The following is a 22,925-nucleotide window of genomic DNA, read 5'->3' as shown; positions in this document are numbered from 1 at the left end:
GAATAAGGCTCTGGGACTTTCAGCTGAGAGTTTGAGGTCCATTCTGATCATTTTTAGTTTTTTTTAAAGCATTCCGAGTGTTCTTTTGATTATAATTAGTGTTCCATCATTAAAAATAAACCTCAAAAGGTGAAATCTGCAAAGTAGGGTTACAAAAGGCAGTGAAACTCCTCACTACACACTATTTTCTGACAGACGTGAACATTTTCACACTCTTGCTTAAACTATCAAAGTTCAAATGTTCAAATAATCGACAATGCATCAGAATCTCGCAAACTGAATGCATTCTTTGCAGGAGGGAATTGAATGACAATGTCAACCGCCAATCAGGATGCAGAACAAAGTGTACATTAAATATTTTTTTAAAGCATGCAAATTTGCACAAAGGACCAAATATGGTTCAAAGGAGGGAGCAGGACCCAAGTCACAATCATTTGGACTACTTCTTAGCACAAATTTAAAGTCCCCTCTGATGAAAATCCAGTTTTTAAGTTTTTAACATGTCTGTGTGACATTTTTTTCTTATCAAATAGAACAAATGTAATAAGAAATCATTTTGTTTTTGCATTTCCGAGTATTTCTCCATTTAAATTTCTATCAATCAAACTGTCTTGGACAGACTCTGTTTGAATGAATGATCTTCTTTCCATCAACAGCTCTGCTGCACATGCACTAAACCCTCATCTGTTCCTAGTGTGTCTAGTTCAGGTTCTGGAGAAGAGAAGATGGTATCTTCACATTGACTGCAGTCAAATGAGCTGCCGTCCACATTTCTGTGGTCAAATCAGCCGTCACTGGATTTTTTGTGTGAGTTTCATACAAAATTTATGGTAGTGTTACGGGTCCCGATTGCGGCAACCACAATAACAAAAATAATGTGTCTGGAAAAAGAAAAGGAGTCTATGAGCAGGAACGACACAGAACTCACTAAAATTTGCACTCAGTGCATTCTGTTCAATGTACAATTTGACCATAAAAGTCCAAAATACATTTCTGATTAATACAGAAAATCAAGAATTATTCAAATTCTCTGTTCTATTTTTCTTTCTAATACATTACATTACAATTTCAAAAGAAACGTTCAATAATTACATGTGTTTAATTCCCCTTGGCTTCAATAACTGTAATGTAAACAAAATAAATACTACTTTTCACTATTATTTAGCCTTCTTACCTTATAAATGCTGGACATTACACATTTAGAAATCAACTTTTTCACTAACAACTAAATAACATTTAATCTGTAAACCAATATATCTTTTAAAACTGCTACAAGAACCATTTATTTCAGTTTTAGTTTAAAACATGTTTAAAGTAAGGCCAGGGCTCCAAAAAAGTATTAAAATACCTGCAGATTCATGAATGCAACCAGTCTACACTGCCACCATGACTACACTGATTCATTTTCACACAAGTAAACCCAAATCTCGTTGTACATGCGCGAAATCTCGCGAGATCACCACCTACTTCCCGTTCGGCTTTTCCCGCCGTTTTACGCCGAAAAAGAGTGACATTTTCTCGATTTAAATAAAAAATACAGAACAAACAATACTATCAATCCACTGGAAATCAAACCAAAGCGTATGACTTTCATTTGTTGCATTTTTAAACCGGGTACTAACCTGGAAAAAGAAAAGGAGTCCATGAGCTGGAACGAACCCGTTATCCAAAGCACTTCTGACGGAAACAGGAAGTTGCCCCGTCTTCAGCCACCTGGGGGCACTGCAGGAGTGTCTAAGGTTCCGTTTTCCAGATTCGTAACCAGTTTTTCTTTTTCTTCCCTCTTTTTTTCACAGGATATATTTATTCAATGTAAAAAATATATATATTTTAATTACTAAAAATGAATGGTTTTCAAAATAAAATACCAAATATGGATGCACATTTTTGGATGCACCACAGTAGCAGGACTGAGAAGGCTGGAAAATCTCAACCAGACTCCACGGAGCTTCTTAATGTGACCACAGAAATGTGAATGGCGGCTCATTTGACAGCAGTTGTAAAGGATTGTAAATCAATGAAAGAGCATTTTCATGTTAGCTTTCATTATTTTATCAAGAACTCTGAGAAACCAATGATTGAATGTATTGATCACAGCAACGTCAATAAACATTGGAGAATTAGCTAAAATAGTCTTTGGTGAACTGGAAGGAGAAAGAATCAGGATTTTGGAGGAAGTTCTGTCCATGAAGATCTTCACTTCCTCGTCCCAGCTGACATCCGGATCAAAACCATACAGCTGGGCATTACTGATATTGCTGGACGTTTTTATGTAGCAGCAGTGAAGATTTACGCTAACGAGACACAGAGCTATCAGAATCAAACAGAGGGAGGTTAGAGGCAGAGCTACTCAGCTCCAAAACCCACGCCCCCTCAGAAGAGATTTTCCATAAAGGGAAATTTTTAAAAATTTGAAGTATTATATTTTTTTAAAAAAATTTAAATAATAAAAATAAAAGAATTCTGGTTAGTAACGGATATGCACCAGATAGTAACTGGTTAGCATCAATTTGTAACCAGAACATTTCTTTTATTCAAGTTTTAGGGAAAAAAATTACTATCTGGTGTGCACCAGTTACTAACCAGAACTTTTGTTTTTGTAAAAATGAAAGTAGTAAAAAGAAAAAAAATATTCTGGATAGTGACGGTTGCGCACCAGATAGTAACTGGTGTACAACAGTAACCATCTGGTGTGCATCCATTTTTATTTATCTATTTATTTATTTTATATCATTTTTTTCCGAAGCCCCTCTGTAGTTTTCGAAAAAACATTTTTTTAACTTCAATTTTTTTTTCCATTGATGTCCCTTTAGGGGTTTCATACCAAGGCAATAAACAGCAGAATAAAATACATTTTTTGTGTTTTTTTTATGTAGTTAAAGGGTTAATCAGAGCTATCCAATTTTTCGGTTTTGATCCAGATTCCAGCTCAGATAGATAAACAAAGACATTCATGGATTTATTTGTCTGCAATTGGATCCATCAGAATGGGGCGGAGCAGGGAGTTTGTGGCTCCGCCCAGCATATTTTCTATGTCACAGATACGATTTTCTTTTAAACAGCTTTTTTTCTTTTTTGCAACACTAAAAAAATAATGAATTAATAAAAAAAAATACACAGAAATGTTACTTTTTTTATTTTTATGTCCTCAGTCATCAGAAAAATGCAATTTTCACAGGAGTGGGTCTTTAAGTGTTCGATTTATTGAAGCTTCATCTCATTTTTCCCTCTTAGCTGTCCCTTCTCTCCTTTGCATTTTAGACCTTTTAGATGCAGGGAGTTAGTTGTGAATCCACATACGCATGTCATCCTATTTTTGCATCCTGTAATTTAACATGGCACCACCTCTATTGTTTTCCAGGGAGCCGTTTTCTTGGAACCACACACAACAGTTTTATGAGTCCTTTCGGTTCCTTCTATGGTGCAGCCCGTCTGAAGGAAGTCTGAGTTTTTCTTAGAATTCCACATCCCCGTTTCGTAGAATCCTGCTCCTTTTTGGCTCCGCCTTCCTGTTACTTTGCCAAACTGTTTACAAAAATCCATTTATATCATAATATAAAAGCATCACAGCATTGAGAATCAGGTTTGTCCTGGTACATTTACAGTTTAAACTGCCTTTTTGGTGAATCTGTCTTTGATTGTGTCTTTTTACAAGAAAAGTTGATGTCATCAAGGGTGGCAACAGACCATCAACAATTCTGCGAAAAATGAGAAGGGAATTATGAGTTAACTAGATAATATGTGATCAGGAGCTTTATTTAAGGGAAAGCTGTGAGGCCAGCACAAGTGCTTTCCTCTGTGGAACAAGTGCATGAAGGACTGGAATCTCTGGATAAACTTTTTGGGTTTTTTTTTTCCAGATTGAGGATTGTCTGCTGCAGACGGATTCAATGAGCAACACACACATGACCTCAGGTTGTTCTATAGATCAGCTTTTGGACTCAATTTAATGTTGAATCAATCTAAGGAGGGTTTAGTGTTTACAGCTTTTCTCATCTGAACTGACTTCTTTTGGTTTAGAAGATTTCATTTGTGAATGATGTAAAACTTTCAGTCTCTATGCTGTTCTTTTGCTGTTTTTGTTCACTTTGCTTGTTTTAATCTTGAAAGGTGGAGGTGGATGAAGTTCATGGATCAGATCATGAGCTGCTCCCCTCGCACAGGATACAAGTAAGTCTTGGAACCAGAAATCAGCAAAGCTTTCACAATATTTTATCAAACAATTATTTGTCTTTTTTTAAATCAAAGTCATAACAGTTGGATGCTATAGATTTTGTTGATCCACATCTGAACTATAAGAGCTTTAACCCTAGAAAAACTAAAGATTTCCTAATGATTGTCAGAGTCTGAATTAGGCAACACCTGTCAAGTGGAAACTTTGCATGTCACGTCACTTTGCACTAAAGTACATGAAACAATAATTAATAGATAAGACGGTGATATCAGTGTTAAGGATTGAATATCATAAGTCACACACAAGGGGAAAACTGTGACAGACAGTTATAAATCATAGTCATGTGATCTAAACTGCTACAAAAGTTCAGAAAGTCTGAGGCTGAAACCAAAAATATACTTTTTTTTCTTTTTTCTGTTCCCCACAAAAGGTTTAATAATAATTCATAAATCATTAGTTATTTAAAAAACGTCAATAATTATTAACCAACATTTAGTCTCCTTGTTCTCTTCGACCTGAGCTGACGTTTGTGGACCTTCGGGGTAAAATCTAAATGGACTCAAACTGATTATGATCAACAGGAGGAGAAGTGGAGCAGAACATTTCAGGGCACCAAATCAAAGCTAAACAAAATATGATTTAATGGACTCGAGAAACCAGGAGATGGAAACCACAAAAGGTGAAGAGTGCCATGAAAAAAAATGACATGAAAAAGACTCTTTAACATTAAACAAAGACAGGAAGCAGAAGAGATCAACCACTTTCTGCACAGGCTCCAAAAACATTTACAATTCCTTTTAAAGTATTTGCGAGTTTATATTTAATAGTAAGTTTAACAAAAATCTAAAAGCATTTAGCAAACACAAAGTCATAACTAGTAGAGGGGGGTTGATAAAATCAATTAATCGATCAAAGCTTAATAGATCAATAATCGATCTATAAAAGTAGAGATCGATCTAACACACAAAGCTAAAGTCTGTTAGCTTGATGCTAACATGTAATATGATTTCCCATAGGACTGCTAATGCTAACGTTGACGTAAACATACATTTCTGACTAAATAAACATCTTGATAAACTCACAGGAATACATTTTTAAAAAACTCTTTTAAGGAAATACTTTTTAAAGAAACCATTTGTGGTCTAAAAAAGCCGTTTTCTGCTCATACTTTCTTCTTCTTCTGGAATAAAGTGCTATAGCACGATCGCCACCTAGTGGCCAAACTGAAACGATCTCCAGGAGAGGCAGTCTATATAGATTATTTATGTATTTCTAAACAAAACTGCCAATATTTGTAAAAAAGAGAAATATAATTGAATCAAATTAAATTGAGTGGATCAAAAGAATAGAAAAAAATCTAAAACGAATTGGTCCAGACTCTGGTAAATCTTATCGAATCAATTCTGGAAATTATTGACGATACCCAGCACTACGGACTACCAGGATACAAATGTAGAAAAAGGAACATCTGAAAAATAAAAGCTAAAAATCTCTTTCTGTAACTCACTCCCTAAAACTTCACTGAAACTATTGCAGGCTGCAAATACTGTAGATATTACTTATGTTACTGTTGTAAGAGAAAGTATATGAACCCCTTGGCAGTACCTCAATTTCTGTACGAAATGGACATTTAATGTTTTTTTTGTTTGCTTTTTTTATCACAATCAAAATTATAACGATGGAGAAAACATTGTTTGCTTAAATCACATTAATTTCTGTTTTTATTGAACACAATTGTGTGTCCAGTTTATGCACAAAACCAAGTAATTCCAAATAGTCTGGCAGCTGTGTATGAATTCACCAATATTTTTAATAAATGTAAAAAGGCCTAAAAAGACCTCAAAGGAAAGGCCTAAGTCCATAAAGGCATGACCAGTGTGTAGTAAAACAAAAACTACACAAAAAGGCACAAACAGCCATAACAACAAAAAAGGTTCTATATTGTTTTTGGATTGTTTTTTTTTCTTTCGGAACGTTTAAGCGAAAATTTAACCCCGCCACATACTGGAAAGGTCCCAAAAATTATTTGCATAGAGGCTCAAGTTGAACAAAACGATATAATATACAATACACAACAACAATGTTTAAAAAAAACGTAGCAAAAAAACCTTCCGACTCAGCAGAAAAATTCTTTTTGCGAAAAAAACTTCAGAATCCACTAACGAAACCAATGTAGCTGCGTCTAAAGGAAGTTTTGAAATTATTATGGGATGGCCACACGAACTATGGTTTGGCGGCCAATTTGCGATTTTCACATTCGTGAAATTGAAACTTGTGTTTGCACGATTTTCACGAAATTTCACGCACAAGTTGCTAGCATAGGTCCACAAAGACCCCTAAAGTTTAATTGACCTTTGACCTTGAGAAGAGGCCGTCATCTTTAATTTATAGTTAAAAATGACTTTTCCAAAAGATTATTCTGTAGATTGATGAAGACAACTCAGAAATAATACTTTATAAGTATATTAATCAAAAATTAATACATTTAATGATTTGAATTTGAGAAAAAGAACAGTTTCTGTCCTTTTATTACTTTATTTTATTAAAACAGAGGGCTGAACAAAAGGACTTTAAACAGACAAAGTTGAGACCTTCAGACTGCTTTGACTTAATCTTCTCCAAATGGCTCCAGCTCCTGGTTGTTGTTATCACGAAGTAAACTTCTTCTCACTTGTCTTTTAAATAAATAAGTCAAAACTCACCAACTGTGACAACTGCAGGCAGTTTTTCCAAAATAACCTTTGATCCACCAGATCACCTATTTTTGTCTTTTCTTGCGCAACGTTTAGTTTATGTTCAACTCATCCCGTTAGTTTTTCTCTGTTTTATGATTCCGAATGGAAATGTTTGATTGTCAAAACTACAATTCTATGTATTTACATACATCAAACTATTTTTTTTTATTATTATAGAATGATTCAGAGCGTCTGTAGGTATAAATAAATGTGAAAAGAGCAGGTGAAGCCGTGCTGGATGCATGAGTAGAAATCGCGCAGCACGCACGCCCCAGGCAGGTGATGCTTTGAAAGGTTTCTTCCATCCTAGAGGAAGACAAAAAGCAGAGTGACCCTTCGACCTCCCATGTCTTTCACACCGAGGAGCAGGAGGGGAGCCTCATTTCCTTGTTTTGAACCTGAAAGGTCCCGTTTCCTACACGCCGCCAAATGACTGATGTTAACTTCAATGCCTTCGGTTCTGCATGACATATTAAGTGTGCGAACTGAAAGACAGGAAACCGTTTCTCAGGACTTTAACATCCAGGGTGCCCTTCACACATGGGATCTAAGACACAACGTTGGAGAAAAACTAAATAAAATAAAAAAAATCAAGTATTTGAAAAAAAACACAAATTCTCGGCTTATAGGGATTCTAACCATGAAAAGACTTCAACTTACCTACACATTGAGTTGTTTGAAACCAGGTTGGTAAACACAGAAAAATATAAAACATTGTTTAGAATAACTTTTAAAATTTGCATTTTTATTTTTTTATTTTTTAAGAGCTGGAAATAAAAAAAGAAGCAATTCCGACTTGTGCTGGACTGTAAAAGTAAAGAAGCAGATCCTTCTTTTAATGCTGCTAAATGTCTTAGCTGTTCTTCTGGGCTGCAGGTGGATATAAGTTTTCTGCATCAGCATCGTGAAAATGCAGCAACAATTCAACATAAAAGACAGATAATAATTGAGAAATGAAGTGAAATTTAAAAAAAATGAATAAAGGAATAATTAAAACAAACGAAGTTTTTAAAACTTTTGAACTCTAACCTTTTAGCATAATTATGAACTAGATATATAACCTGTGATAATGCTAGTGTGAATGCTGTAAGCTGAATTTGGCCGCTGAAGATGCTAATGCTGATAGCTAAAGATGCTGAAATTAATAGATAAAAACACTGAAGCTGATTGCTGAAAATGCTGAAGTTAATAGCTGAAAACGCTGAAGCTGATGGCCAGCTAAATTATTAGCCAAAAAGCTAAAAACAAAACTTGCTTAAATTGCTAGCATGTAGCTGAAAAATTAGCTAAACTTCAAAATAATCTAAAAAACGAAAAAAAAGCCTAAATTAGCTAAAACAGGTAGCATGTAGCTAAATATTAGCTAAAGTATAAGACAGCCTAAAAAATGGGAAAAAGCCCAAATTAGCCAAAAAGAAAGTTAGCATGTAGCTGAAAGAATATTAGCTAAACTCCAAAACAGCCTAAAAAGATTTTTTAAAGCCTAAATTAGCCAAAACAGCTAGCATGTAGCTTAAATAATGTTAGCTAAACTCCAAAATAGCCTAAAAAATTTAGTAAATGCCAAAATAGTCCAAAAGGCTAGCAGAATTTTAATTATTTAAAACTTTAAAACTGTAACTTTGTCTTTAGAGGATCCCATCTCCAATAAGTACTTGGCATTCCATACACTTCATTGGAATAATTTTAGTGTTTATCCCAAATTTTTACTTACTTGTAGGAACTGCACCACAAATGCAGGCCCCTCTTTTTCTATGCGACAAACTGCTGACCTCTGCATCAAATGAAAGCCTTGTGAAGCAGACAGCTAACACCAGCAAATTCCAGGATTTGTGTAGAATTATTAACGCCAAGTGAAAGATGAGCTGAGGCGCTTCTGAGGCTTTTAGCAGCTTTGGTCTTAAACTGTTGCAACCTGTGTCTTTTTCTCCTAATTTAAGAGGGATGTAGCAGACAAACATAACTGACAGAATCCACTGAAACAGCATTTTTCTGCAGCTAAATGGAATCAGATCTTCAAAATCTGCTTGAGTTTGGGCACATGTGTCAAAGTCAAGGTCCGGGGGCTGGATCTGGCCCTCCAGATCATTTTATTTTATTGTTATTAATGATGTTATCTTGCGCTTATTTCTAACTTGTATAATTTTGACAACATATATTTTTATGGAGAGTAAAATATTGAAAATTATTTAAGGTTTAAGTTGATTTATTCTGGGATAATGTTCCTGAATTTTTATTATTCATATTTATGTTAAAAAAAAGTTATAGTTTTAAAGTTGAAAAAATGGCATCATGCTAGCTTTTTGGACTATTTTGGCTTTTACTAAGATTTTTTAGGCTATTTTGAAGATTAGCTAATATTTTAGCTACTTGCTGTTTTGGCTAATTGAGCCTTTTTTTCTGTTTTTATTTTTTTTATTCAATTTTGGCGTTTAGCTAATATTTTAGATACATGATAGCTGTTTTGGCTATTTTAGGCTTTTTATTTTAGTTTTCAGGCTGTTTTGGAGTTAAGCTAATATTTTAGCTATATGCTAGCTCTTTTGGCTAATTTAGGCTTTTTTCGGTTTTTATGCTACTTGGTGCTCAGCTAATATTTCAGCTATATGCTAGCTGTCTTGGTTAAATTAGGCTTTTTTTCAGTGTTTTAGGCTATTTTGAGGTTTAGCTATTTTTTTCAGCTACATGCTAGCTGTTTTGGTTAGCCGAAAGTTTATTTTTTTAGTTTTTTAGGCTAACTTAACATTTTGCTAATATTTTAACTGGCTGTCAGCTTCAGTATTTTCAGCTATTAACTGCAGCATTTTCAGATATTAGCGTCAGCATTTTTAGCTTTTAATTTTAACATCTTCAGCTATCAGCACTAGCATCTTCAGCAGCCAAATTCAACACTAGCATTATCACAGCTAATGCTGTATGTCAAGTTCACAATTATGTTAAAAAGGTACAGTTTTAAAGTTTGAAAAATGTAGTTTTAGAGTGTTCTATAAATGTTTATCCTGTTCATCCTAAGGTGTGTTTTGGATTTTGGCCCCTTGTGCGATTCAGTTTGACACCCAAGTTTGGGTCCAACAATTCCTAACGTAACACAATGTGATACCATATATTAGGTTGAAGTAAGTTGCCCTTACAGACCAGCTCCCAGAATTCTGCTGCAGAACCAGCTCAATCCTTTGGACATGCGGTCATTCAGGACTCTGTATGTTTTTGTGGAGCTGAAGTGATAAAATAGAAGTTATTCTCTTTGAAAATATTGAACTCGTCTCCATCCTGTTCTTCGGTTTGTCAGGTCGGACCCGACCAGCGCCGGTGTGGTGGCAGCGCCGCCGTATAATTACCTGCTGGCACCCAGAAATGAGTTCTGCAGCAAAAAAAACAGGAGTCCTGCTGTGCTGCGACTCAGTCCTGGAAAATGAAACAGGAGGATGTTGAGGATGCAGAATGATCAAAGGAGCCGGTCCGGGGAGGAAGGAGCACGGTATAATGTGGTATCAAATCCAGTACAAATTTTATTACACAAAGTTTCCTTTCTCTGCGCTCACACACACCTGACCTGAAATCCTCTCAAAGACATTTTCTGCTCCTTTTTCATCTTTCCTTTTTTCCCTCTGAACAGAACCCACTTCACTATAAATAGCAAAGCGTTCGCATGTTTAACTGAGACGTGACTTTGAAGTCAAGATGACAGAAGTAAAGAGCTGCTCTGTTCATTTTACTCTTTACATTTGCTGCTGTATCACCACAGAGACTGCAGTGAAGCATTTCAGTTTGAACCTCCTGATCAGATGTCACATCTGAGCTCTTAGATTTGAGATCCTGATGCTCCTGGATTGACTCTATAATAGACATTTTAGACTTTTAGAGACACAAATCCAGTAGTAAGGCTGCACAGTTTGTTGTGTAACCTAATTTTGGTCTGTATCTGTCTTGTACATCAATAAAAGAAGCAGCAAAGCAGTTTTTGCTCAAGAGTTTGATCAGTTAAAGTCTGAATTAAAAGCATCAGCATTTTAAGTCAGAGGTCTACAACCTTAATTCGTTTTTTTCTCACTAAACCCCAGTAGGATCCACAAAGTCTATCTTTAAAAAAAAAGAAGACACAGATTTGTATTTATATTATTTTAACTACTATGGAACTGTTGTTCATTTTGCATGAATAAAACACAAACAAAAAAAGGAAACAGCCTTTTTTTTGCAACTTTTTACAGAAGTTCCTTTCAAAATAAAAGACAACTTTCAGATTTGATCCTCTCAATGCAGCAACCGTAGTAGTAGTAAGTGTAAAACACAGTTCATTTCACTATTGTTGGTGCATCTCTGCCAGAAATATAAATCTAACAAACCAAAATAAAATCCGAACTAATTAAGTGAGATATTCCTTAAGTTTTTTTGAAACAGAAAATTCACTTAATAATTTCTTTTATACTGGTGGTGCTTATTGATTTTTTTGTAGTACAGGACGCACAAAATGTGTCAAAATGTTGTAGTTCGACTTGTCCTTCAACTGTTTGATTTAGTTCACTTTTACTACTTTCTCTCTTCTTACTTTTTAACATTTATAAACTTTTTTCTTTATCAAAAGAGCCACAATTTTAATGTTGTTACTAAATTCCAAACACATTAAAGACCCACTCCAATAAAAATGGTCTTGTATGTGTTTTTAAACATGCTCTTATAATAGATGATCTATATATAATTTACGATTAAAACTCAGTTTCTGAGTATTTCTTAGTTCAAATCTCGTTGGATCAGAAAACCAGATGCTAAAAAAAGCTCCGACTGATGACGCAGCTACTGAAATGGGCGGGGCCAAAGTCCCCCCTCCCCCTGCGCACCTTTATGCTCAAGTGTGTGAAACACGATGAGCATTCAACACTCGTCCTCTAGCGAATTACAGTTCTGGATCAAAGCTGTCCGACTGGATTGATCCAATATTGATCGTTGTGATTTTTGTGCCGCTAATGTTAGCTTGAGGCTAAAAGCTTGAGTGTTAGCGCACAATTAGAGCTCTCGGTGACAGGGAGGGGATGGGTCGCTCTGACCAGTAGTCTATAACCCAGAATTGTTGTTCTAATGAGCCGCTCTGCATAAAATATATCTCAAAAAGCAACAAAAGGTTTTTGATTTTTGGTAAAAAAAAAAATTAAAAAAAAAGTCAATAGGAACGATTTTAATAAAAAACATTATTTGGTTGGAGTGGGACTGATGAAAATTGTGTTTCTTTTAAAAGTGCATCTTTTAGCATTTTTCTGAAGATAAAGGACATATATAATGAAAATTAAGCTTCAAATTACATTTCTGAGTCTTTCTTTATTCAAATTGTTGTTAATCAGCAGCAGAGTAAGAAATTCTGTTAAAAAAAATCATTTTTGTGATATAGAAAATGCGCTGGGCGGGGTCACAAGCTCCCTGCTCCGCCCCATTCTGATGCATCCACTTGCAGACAAATAGATTCATGAACGTCTTTGTGGAATCTGGATCTAAACTGTACGGATAAATAGCTCTTTTGATCGTTGTTTTGGGTTGTGAGGGGCTGTAAGCTCTGTGTAAACACAGCTCACAACATTGAGATAAGGGGTTGTTCTTGCTCACAACTCAGAGGCAAATTTCTAATGAACTACTGCCACTCTGCAGAAGTTATGTCCTCAAAACTACACTTTTTAAAGATAAAATTGGCTAAAAACAGCTAAATTTGAAAATAGGCTCATAGATCAAAGTAGGTCTTTAAATTTTTGCTAAGTGCTCTAAATGATTGGGACTTGGTCCTGCTCCCTCCTTTGAATCGTATTTGTTCGCCGTTTGATTCGACACATTGAGGTTTTTGTCGACCCCACACTCTGTAATTGCGTTACGTTGCATATCTGTCCTTTTGTTGCAGGTGTAGCGGCCGGGGTCGATGCTCGCCAGCTTCTCTTTGTGACTCTGTGTTCTGTATCCGTGCACACGGAGCTGCACAGCTCACATCATGGTCCAGCAGGAGGAAATAATGGGGCTGAAGCTGCTGAGGATTGGAGAGGTTACAGGCAAATGTTTGATGTGAGGATTTATATGCTTTTGAATAAAAATGTGCAATATTTTAACAATTTTTTTACCCATTTTTTCTTCAATTTGGAGGTTTTTTTTAGCTTTTTTGTTAAAAACTAATCTTAATAAATGTTATGGAGGGTTTTAAATCTTTGCATTCATCACTCGCCAGGTATGAAGTTCTCATTCAGCTGTGGATTCTATAGTTGCACATGCAAGATAGACACAAGAATGTCCTTTCTGCATCCGTTTTATGGATGTTTGATGGTCCGCACACCCCTGGCTAATCATTAAAATGCAATCAAGTCACTTTTTTTTTGTTTTGTTTTACACACGGTGTAAAACTGCTTAAGTTACTGTCGGCTCAGGCACCAATCAGGATCCTCGCTGCGCTTGGATGCACGTCGTTTTCTGCTCTAATGATCATTAACAAAACGTCCTCAAGAAAAGTTTCATGTGAAGGTTCTGGTTTTGTCACCTGTTGGGAGAAAGATTTACACAGGTGGAATTTTACTCTAAAGCTCATCCTACGTTTTAATGGACATTTTAAAATGAACTCTAACTTTCTCTGGCTTTTATGGTGAAATGACCAAACTCAGTCATGTGACCTGAGACAGCCTGAAACGTCCTCCCTCTGCGAGCGTGACCTTAGAGGTCACAGCATTGTGTTTGGCTGCTTGTTTTGAAGTCGGTCCTCAACAACACGGACAAAGCTGGTTTTGTTCCTCTTTGCTCGTCTCGTCTGAGAGTTTTCATCAAATTATTTGGCTCTCGTGTTGAACTTGATTAGTCCAGGATTTGGCACCGGAACGTGTTCGGTGCTCCGCTCATTGTGTTTCTGCAGACAGACACAAGAGAGGACGCTTTTCTGACCGGCTTTAGACTCGTTCTACTAAGACAAATATAGACACTCTGAAAAATATAGTTTTTGAATTTTTCTCTTTATAAAATGACATATTAACTAAAGGAGATGTCAAATGAATAATGAAGTATTTTATGTACAGTACATTGAATAAAATGGAGAAGTGGCTCAATGGAACAATAATCAAACCCAACATTTCCATCATTATTGATGCAGGAGCTAAACAAGACTTTATTAGGGCTGGGTATCGGTTATCATTTCCAGAAACGATTTGATTCGATTAACAAGAACCTGAATCGATTTGATTCTTCAATTCAATTTTAAGTTCACACATTTATTCACATTTGTTTAGAAATACATTAAAATCTACTATGTAATTTGAATATATTTATATTAATCTGATAAAGTTCACTATTGTAAAATCTATCAGTGAAACAATGAGATTTTTAGTAGCATATAGTGTTCAGATCATTGACATTGTAAACATTGTTCTGCTTCTCCTGGAGGGCGTTTCTGTTTGGCCACTAGGTGGCGATCGCGCTATAGAAGTACACTTTATTCAAAAACAAGACAACAGTAGGAGCAAAAAACGATGTTTTAGATCACGAATTGTTACTTTAAAAAATATTTCCATGGAAGAGTTTGTAAAATTAATGCCTGTGAGTAAATAAAGATTTTAATTTAGTCAGCAATGTATTTTTTAGGTTACCGAGCGTTAGCATTAGCTGTTCTATGGGAAATTCTATTTAACGTTAGCATCAAGCTAGCGGACTTTAGCTTTATGTGCTAAATTGGATTTATATCTTTTATGAATTGATTATTGATCTATTAATCTTAAATATATTTAAATTATTTTAAAAAAGTCAACTGATTTCCTGGTTTATTTTGACAGTTATAACCGTATTTTCTCTGTTTTTCTCCACCACACTTTGTTTGTGAGAGAAAAAGCTTTAGAAGTCTTTGAGTTGAAGTTAAGTGTCTCTTCATATCAACCTGATGAAACTGGAAAACAATATATCACCACCGAAAATTTACTGAGAATTAGATTAAATTCAATTAAAAATGGTTTATTTCAAGCAACCATGAAGAAAAAAAAAGTAAATTCATGTGTACTACAATCAATCAATATTTTCTGAAAGGGAGTGGGAGGAAGCGAACTTATATATCCAATCCCGGCTCGACTATTTTCAAGAATTCTCCACAGAAAAACTGGGACTTTCATTTTTATCCAAAGGTTATTCCCGCAGAATCCAAAATAATTTTCTTCTGAGCTTTCAAAATTAACTTCACAATTTGGTTCTTGTTTGTTCATTTCAGGTATTTACAATGGCTAAAAAAATACAATGGAAAAATATAAAAAAGAAGGAAGAACTTAATAAAACAAATAAAATAAAAAATTTAGGAAATGAAAACCAGAAGCCAAATTTGACCCGTACGTTCTCCAAGGTTTAATTAGACTCAATTTTGGTTGTTTTATTATGACTTTTAAGTTCCACCCTTATTATCTTTTAATCTATTTTCGATAAGTTCCAAGTGATCGTTTAATAACAATTATGCCATTTTTTGTGAAAATCAAAAATGCGTGTGCCGTCAGGAGTTTGTCAGAAAGCTTTTTTCATAGCAATTTGAACAAAGAAATACCCAGAAATGCAATTTGAATCTTCATTTTCTTTATAAATGTCCTCCATCATGAGAAAAATGCCGCAGGAATGTGTTAAAATCCCCATTTCCATCAGTGTGGGTCTTTAAACTGATTAAAGTGTGTGGTCAGATCACAGATCCTCTGTTTGACTTGCATTTTTCTTCCCTCAATAATTTGATTTTCTCGACACCTTAATAAATAAGCACAAATATTCTAAATTCTTAGAAAGAAAATGTAATATCTGACATATTTCTTAATCTAGTTTTACATGGAAAAGCTTTATTTTTCTTTTTAAATGCACCCTTACAAGAGGTTAGTCATAACCTTGGCTTTTCTTTTATACATGTACCTTTTTAATCATGTACTTTTTTCAAATTTTTACTTTAAAAAATTGTGTTATTCTTGGCAAAAACAGAAACCTAAAAATGATTTTTAACTCATCGCACTGACGGATATTAGTCTCTTATCTACAACACATCATCTGTCTCCACTCCCTTCCTTCTCTTTAACCAATTTGACCATCTGTCCAATTAGTTTCAAGGAAGGAACTTAGTTGGTCCTGCAGGGAAAAACCTGCTGCATTTACTGATGTTTTACCTTTACATCTATACAAGCAAGAAGAAATTCAGCTCTTTGATCCTGCAAGACACAAATTACTTTTTTATTTCACAGCTCCAGCTCTCTTCTTTTAAAATGAACACTGCAGCCAACACAAGCTGCAGGTCGTGTCTGTGAAACTCTCTTTTGAAACAGGGCAAAGTGCAAAAACACAAGTTAAATGATTGCCATCACACAGTAATGGGCCACTGCTTCTAATGTGCAATGTGACATTGTTTAACAGTAGATTCCATCAAAACATTCCAGCCCTGCAGCACTGTACTGTGTAATAATTTCAACTGTGTGCCAACAACATGCGGAAATGTTCTCCAGCACTGACAGACATACAAAGAACACACTAATCGAACACTGTGACCTCAGTGAGATCTAAGTTTGAATGACATTGAGATTTGTCCTGAGTCTAATTTTTTTTTAAGTGTAACTGTACAACATTCAATGTTTTATGCATCCAATTAACTTTGTAATTAAGTTGTTTTTAAAGTTTTTTTAAGAGAAGCACTGCATAGTTTAATTTTAAAAAATAAAATTTTAGATATATCTAGGCATTATATCGAAGTTTTACATACGGACACACACGGATGAAAAAGCAGCTTTAGCCAAAACTATAATAAGCTTCAGGGAACAGTGTGCAACACTGCCCTCACGTGGTCAAAGGTGGAAGTGAAGCAGTTTCCTCCGATTTCACTCTGAGGTCAAATTACCTCAATAAATGACTACAAAATATAGAATAATCAGATACACACCTTTTTTGGTTCAGTGTCACAAATTTACAGCTTGTGTAAAGACTTTTCAATTAAATTGTATTCAAAAGCGTGGTTTTGGTGCACAATTTGCTGGTTTTTAAGCTGATTGTGAGTCGTGAGCTACAAAATCATAAATAATAAATAAATAAATAAATAAAACACATATCAGTGTATCTTATAAAATCATGTGATCAAAAACTGAGAAAGGTGTGTTTCTCAAAATGTCCAACGGGAAAAAAAAGTTTCCTTTCATGTTTAAATTGACAAAATAAATATCTGCTATTATTTTTTATTATTATTATTATTTTAATTATTATTATTTTATTTATTTTTATTATTTTTTTATTGATTTTATTATTATGTATATGTACATTGAGATTTTTATTTTTATTATCTATACTTCTGTATGCTGTTGAAAAACTTAATTTCCCCAAGGATGCCATCCCAAAGGGATGAATAAAGCCAAGTCTAAGTCTAAGTCTAACAATTATAGCTGGTTGATTTTGAAAAAATGCTAACTACACTTTTATTTTATTCTTTAATTATTTGATTTTAAAAAGAAAAATCTAAGGAAAAGCTGCTGAAAATTGAATGAGAATTAATTTTTATTAGACTATATTCAGTGCATGAATACTTTTGAATTAACAAACGCTGAAAAAATACAAATGTGGTAAAAGTATAGAAATATATTATTTACAAAGGTCTAATAAACGAGTTAGGACAGGCATAAAGTAATCATTAATTTTAAATGTATCAATTGATCAAATTATTATTTTTTTATATTTAGTATTCTGTATCTGCTTATATTTTCTTTAATAATAAATCTGTAATTAAAAAAAAAAATAAAAACGGGAGGTAAAAGAAAAAAAGCGGTCTAACCGGAAGTACTTCTGAGGCATTTCCGGTTGTAACAGTAAAGATGTCTCCGTCCTTGTTTAATTTTGTCGATGTTAAAGACAAATTTACGGTGAGAGTTTACAAAATTTGCCTTAATAGTTTGGTTCGTATATATGTAAGATTAGATTTAATCATAACATTGATAACTTTTGTTATTCTAAGAGAATTTTGTGCTTTGTTTTTCTACAACAGTAGCTGTTAGCATAATGCTATGCTAAGCTAACGAAAAGAAAGACGTATTTTTCCGAACTATTCTCACTTTTTCGTCCTCAGGTCGCTGCCCGACACGCCCTAACGGGTAAAACCTGCAAGCATTTAGTCACAGCGTTTAATCAGATCCCTGGGAAGTAAGTTTATCTTACTTTAATTGTTTAATTACATTCTATTTGACCTAAATTGTAAATAAAAAAAACGAACCATTGACTTGTTTTGCAGTGAAACAGAAAAGAAAACGACTCTTGATCAGGCTTTGAGGGGCGTTCTTGGAGATCAGATTGTAAGATGTTGCTTTAAATTATTGACTTTAATCACATAGTACATAAAGCTTAAATTGTGATTGTTTCTTCTGCAGGTTGAGCAGAAGGCCACCTGTGATGACTACCTGTCTCTCATTTACTTGAGTATCGATGCAGTCACAGAAGGTGTAATGCTAATGCAGCAAGTTGACCCATTTATTTAAAAAATATATTATTTTACAATTTAGCTGTTGTTTTGATTTTACTACCTTGTTTATGTTTATGAAAAAGTTATTTAGTTTTGTTGTTATTTTCTTCAATTAAAATACATGCATTCTATATATGTCTTCTAACTGAATGTAGTTGTTGCATTAAAATGATCCTAAATCAAAAGTTTAAACCCTTTTCTTCTGTGCTTTCATGTTTGCGCAGGAATCTGCTCGGCCACGACGCCCTTCGTCCTGCTGGGAGATGTACTCGACTGCCTTCCGCTCGATCTGTGCGACAAAATATTCTCTTTTGTTGAAGAGAACGTCTCCACTTGGAAATCTGTAAATAAAATACCCCTGAAAATGTTCAATATTTGCATATCCATAGTGTAGTATTAAATATTATCTTTCATTTGTCCCAGAACTCCTTCTACACTGCAGGGAAAAACTATTTATTGAGGATGTGTAACGGTAAAATCTCCTCCATGTCGAATTGTCTTCATCATTTTAAATTTGAGCAGTGAGTAATGTATTTTTCTGACCGTTTAGATCTTTTAAGGAGACTCTCCAAATCTCAGAACACCGTATTCTGTGGGCGAATCCAACTTTTTCTTGCGCGTCTCTTTCCTCTGTCAGAAAAGTCAGGTGAGGAGCTTGTCAGCTGGTTCAATGTCAAAAATGACATCTCTGTGATTGTAAATATTCTATTTCCGTCCAGGTCTTAACCTGCAGAGCCAGTTCAATTTGGAAAACGTAACAGTCTTCAACAAAAATGAACTGGAAAGCACTCTTGGCCAAAAGGTGGAGTTTGACTATTGATTCTAACAGTTTGGCTTGAATGAGAAAATTTAAAATTTTGCTTTTTTTAGAGCACAAATGAAAAGGAAGAAGGGATGGAAGAAGGAGAGATGGGAGAGGAGGAGGCTCCTGCACAGAGGTAGTTAAAATGATCCTCATACAAACTCATTACATTGAAAAATTCTCTGGTTTTCACAATATACCACTAAAATGTCTGTTTCAGCTCCATTCCCATCGATTACAACTTGTACAGAAAGTTCTGGACGCTGCAGGACTACTTCAGAAATCCCGTGCAGTGCTACGACAAGTTTTTGTGGATGACATTCCTGAAGGTAAAGTTCCTTTTCCTCCAATGTGGCTCATCACGACAAACACCAGCTAATTCAGGGAAATCCTTATCGGTCAGTTCTCGGACGAGACTCTAGCTGTGTTCAAGAGCTACAAGCTCGACGACATGCAGGCGTCCAAGAGGAAGCTGGATGAGCTGAGAGGATCTGATGGAGAACACGTTTACTTTGCCAAATTCCTCACCAGTGAGAAGGTGGGAAACTTCATTTATCAGTAATAAATCTGCTGTTTTACCCTAACTCATCAACTCGTCCGCTTTCTTCTCGCCTCCATTTGTAGCTGATGGACTTGCAGCTCAGCGACAGCAATTTCAGACGGCACATTCTGCTGCAGTACCTCATCCTCTTCCAGTACCTGAAGGGCCAGGTCAAGTTCAAAAGGTCCGGCCTGAAAACATCTCAGCACAAATGTCACTTCGGGATGAAAAAATAAAATGCTTTTATCGTCTTTTTCCTCCAGCTCCAGCTGTGTCCTTAACGACGATCAGACCACGTGGATCGAAGAGACGACTAAACTGGTTTATCAGGTCAGTTTAGGGGAAATCCCTTAAATCAGGGGAGTCAAACTGAATCGCACAAGGGGCCAAAATCAAAACACACCTTAGGTCACGGGCCGAACAGGATAAACATTTATTGAACACTCTAAAACTACGTTTTTAAAATTTTAAAACCGTAACTTTTTAGCAAAATTATGAACTAGATATATAGCATTACCTGTAATAATGCTAGTGTGAATGCTGTAAGATGAATTTGGCCGCTAAAGATGCTGAAATTGATAGCTAAAAATGCTGAAGCTGATAGCCAGCTAAAATATTAGCTAAATCTCAAATTAGCCTAAAAAAACAAACAAAACAAAAAAAACACGGTTAGCCAAAACAGCTAGCCTGTAGCTGAAAAAATAGCTGAGCTTCAAAATAGCCTAAGAAAATGGAAAAAAAAGCCTAGATTAGCTAGAACAGCTAGCATGTAAATATTAGCTCCAAAACAGCCTAAGAACCTTTTCAAAAACCTAAATTAGCTGAAACAGCTAGCATGTAGCTGAAATATTAGCTGAACTCCAAAATAGCCTAAAAAAATCTTAGTTAATACCAAAATATCCCAAAAAGCTAGCAGAATGCCAATTTTAAACCGTAACTTTTTAACATAAATATGAATAATTGAAAAAAATAAACCTAAACCTTAAATAACTTTCCAGATTTTTCACACCATAAAATTATATTTTGTCAAAATTATACGTTTAGAAATAAGCGCAAGATAACATCAGGCCATTAATAACAATGAAAATGATCTGGAGGGCCGGATAGAATTACCGGAGGGCCGGATTCGGCCCCCGGGCCTTGACTTTGACACTTGGGCCTTAAATAAACCCTTTAAAATTAAGAATGGTGATTTATAGATTTAAATAAAAATGTTGAGGAGGACTTTTGTTTTAAAAGTTGTTTATAAACACTTGAAAGTTTTTAAAAGAAGTGATGATGATGAAGCCATTTTGTTGTTTTTGTAGCTGCTGAAAGAAATCCCTCCTGATGGAGACAAGTTTGCTGGCATGGTGGAGGTTAGTTCATGTTATATGATTAGTCATGATTTACAGTTATGTACATTATTCTAACTTATATTCATGTTTTAACAGCACATCCTCGACACAGAGGAGAACTGGAACAACTGGAAGAATGAAGGATGTCCAAGTTTCGTCAAAGAGAGGTAGAACGTTGGGAAATGCATCCAAGCAGATTAAGATTTAGCGTATTAAGATTCCAGTGACAAGTTCTTGCTTCCCTCCTGAGCAGATCAGTCGACGACAAACCGAAGAGACCGAGCAGGAAAAGACAAGCTCCGGAGGACTTCCTCGGAAAAGGGCCGGACCGCAAGATCTTCATGGGAAAGTAAGTTTGAATACGTTAGAATCACAAGAATGCAGCTTTAGCTCCAACATTGTTTGGAGACTGAAGAGCAGCTCTTTAAATAAAATTGTTTGTAATCGTCTTTTTTCAGCGATGAATTAACCCGATTATGGAACTTGAACTCCGACAATATGGAAGCATGCAAGTCAGACGGCAGGTCAGCTTTTCCCAAAACACCAGTTTGTCATCTTTAAGGCTTCTTGGAAAACAATTTTTGTTTTTTTCTGTTCTCCAGAGAGTTTATGCCGTCACTGGACGAGTTCTTTGCCGAAGCGATCGAACAGGCTGACCCGGTCAACATGGTGGAGGAGGAGTACAAGTCAGTTTTCTGAAAGTTTGTTTAAAAAAGATGAAGATTTGTTTTTATATTTTTATTTTTCCAAAACTTTCCAGGGTCGTTCGTAACCCAAACTATGGCTGGAGAGCTCTGCGGCTTCTCTCCAGAAGAAGTCCTCACTTCTTTCAGCCAACCAACCAGAAGTTCAAGAGTCTGGCAGACTACCTGGACAGCATGGTTAGCAAATTAGCCAAAGAACTGCCGGTGAGGGGACGTTTTCTTTAAAAACTCAACTTTCTCCTCAGAATAAGATCTGAGATTTCTGCTTTTCTCATGCAGAAGGACATCCCGTCTGAAGAAATCAAGACGGGAGAAGAAGACGATGATGATAACGGAGACAACCTCCTCAAAGACAACAATGACAGTCAGTTTGCATTCAAATCAACTCTTTTCCTGCACTAATCCAGCTGTTATTCACTCCTAAATCCTACATTTTTCTAGGTCCGAGCATTCAGAGCAAACTGGTGACGAACCAGCAGATGGACGACATCGCAGCCAAACTCGGCGCTCAGTGGAAGTCGCTGGCCTCGCATTTGGAAATGAAGGCGGCAGAGCTGAGAGAAATCGAAACGGACAGCGAAGACGTGGAAATGCAGGCTAAGCTGCTGCTGGTGGCCTGGCAGGACCGAGAAGGAACCCAAGCTACAGTGGAGAGCCTGGTCACAGCTCTGAACGCCGCAGGCTTCTCCCAGATCGCAGACAGCCTCAGTGAGGCGTAAAATATCAACACGTCTGTCCTTTTTATTGCAAGCTTTTCATACAAAAACTAACATTTTCTATGTAGTCAAGGCCTGTCTTTTTCACCATAGAGATCCCAATAAATGATTTCCTTATTAAAAAAAGGGACATTTTGTTTTTTTTACTCCTGGAAGTCGCATTTTGTTAAAGGTTGTCAAAAAATGGGTCCAAAAACCATCTAGGGCTGGGTTGATCAAATCGATTTAAGCTTAACAGATCAATAATTGATTCATAAAAATATAGATCAGTTTTGCACATAAAGCTAAAGTCCGCTAGCTTGATGCTAACGCTTAATGCACGTTTAAAATTCAAGGGCCGGATCTGGCCCTCCAGATCATTTTATTTTATTGTTATTAATGACCTGATGTTATCTTGCCCTTATTTCTAACTTTGTATAATTTTGACAAAATATAATTTTAATGGAGAGTAAAATATTAAAAGTTAT

The 22,925-nt window shown here is 35.5% G+C and overlaps 2 protein-coding genes and 1 long non-coding RNA gene across 5 annotated transcripts in view; 2 read left to right on the top strand and 1 right to left on the bottom strand.

Moving 5' to 3' along the window:
• LOC112147323 (corticotropin-releasing factor receptor 2) overlaps positions 1–1,697 on the bottom strand; it is a 181,867-nt gene extending 180,170 nt beyond the window's left edge. For both annotated transcript variants that reach the window (XM_024273624.2, XM_024273620.2), the window contains exon 1: positions 1,623–1,697. The gene's annotated coding sequence lies outside the window, so the exon portion shown is untranslated. The remainder of the gene's footprint in view (positions 1–1,622) is intronic.
• LOC112147326 lies at positions 1,610–13,234 on the top strand. Of its 2 annotated transcripts, none has more exons than XR_002919439.2 (5): positions 1,610–1,739; positions 3,861–3,915; positions 4,111–4,170; positions 10,199–10,387; positions 12,788–13,234. It is a non-coding gene; the product is annotated as an uncharacterized LOC112147326 (long non-coding RNA). The 2 variants fall into 2 exon arrangements; XR_002919438.2 differs by having other exon boundaries at positions 10,199–10,397.
• A 4,337-nt stretch (positions 13,235–17,571) lies between these two features.
• Positions 17,572–22,584, top strand: thoc1 (THO complex 1). The gene is made up of 21 exons (XM_024273828.2): positions 17,572–17,765; positions 17,969–18,042; positions 18,131–18,191; positions 18,267–18,336; positions 18,583–18,701; positions 18,782–18,830; positions 18,909–19,004; positions 19,078–19,160; positions 19,229–19,296; positions 19,381–19,489; positions 19,564–19,698; positions 19,785–19,885; positions 19,965–20,031; positions 21,009–21,059; positions 21,135–21,205; positions 21,292–21,387; positions 21,497–21,562; positions 21,641–21,724; positions 21,799–21,946; positions 22,022–22,106; positions 22,184–22,584. Exons 1-21 carry the CDS (start codon positions 17,718–17,720, stop codon positions 22,459–22,461), a joined length of 1,959 nt encoding a protein of 652 aa, XP_024129596.1. The 5' UTR covers positions 17,572–17,717; the 3' UTR covers positions 22,462–22,584.
• The last annotated feature ends 341 nt before the right edge of the window (positions 22,585–22,925 follow it).

The sequence above is a fragment of the Oryzias melastigma genome, linkage group LG17 (assembly GCF_002922805.2).
Source record: "Oryzias melastigma strain HK-1 linkage group LG17, ASM292280v2, whole genome shotgun sequence".
Lineage (NCBI taxonomy): Eukaryota > Metazoa > Chordata > Actinopteri > Beloniformes > Adrianichthyidae > Oryzias > Oryzias melastigma.
Note: the sequence above shows the minus strand (reverse complement) of the source record. Positions and strands in the feature narration are given on the sequence as shown.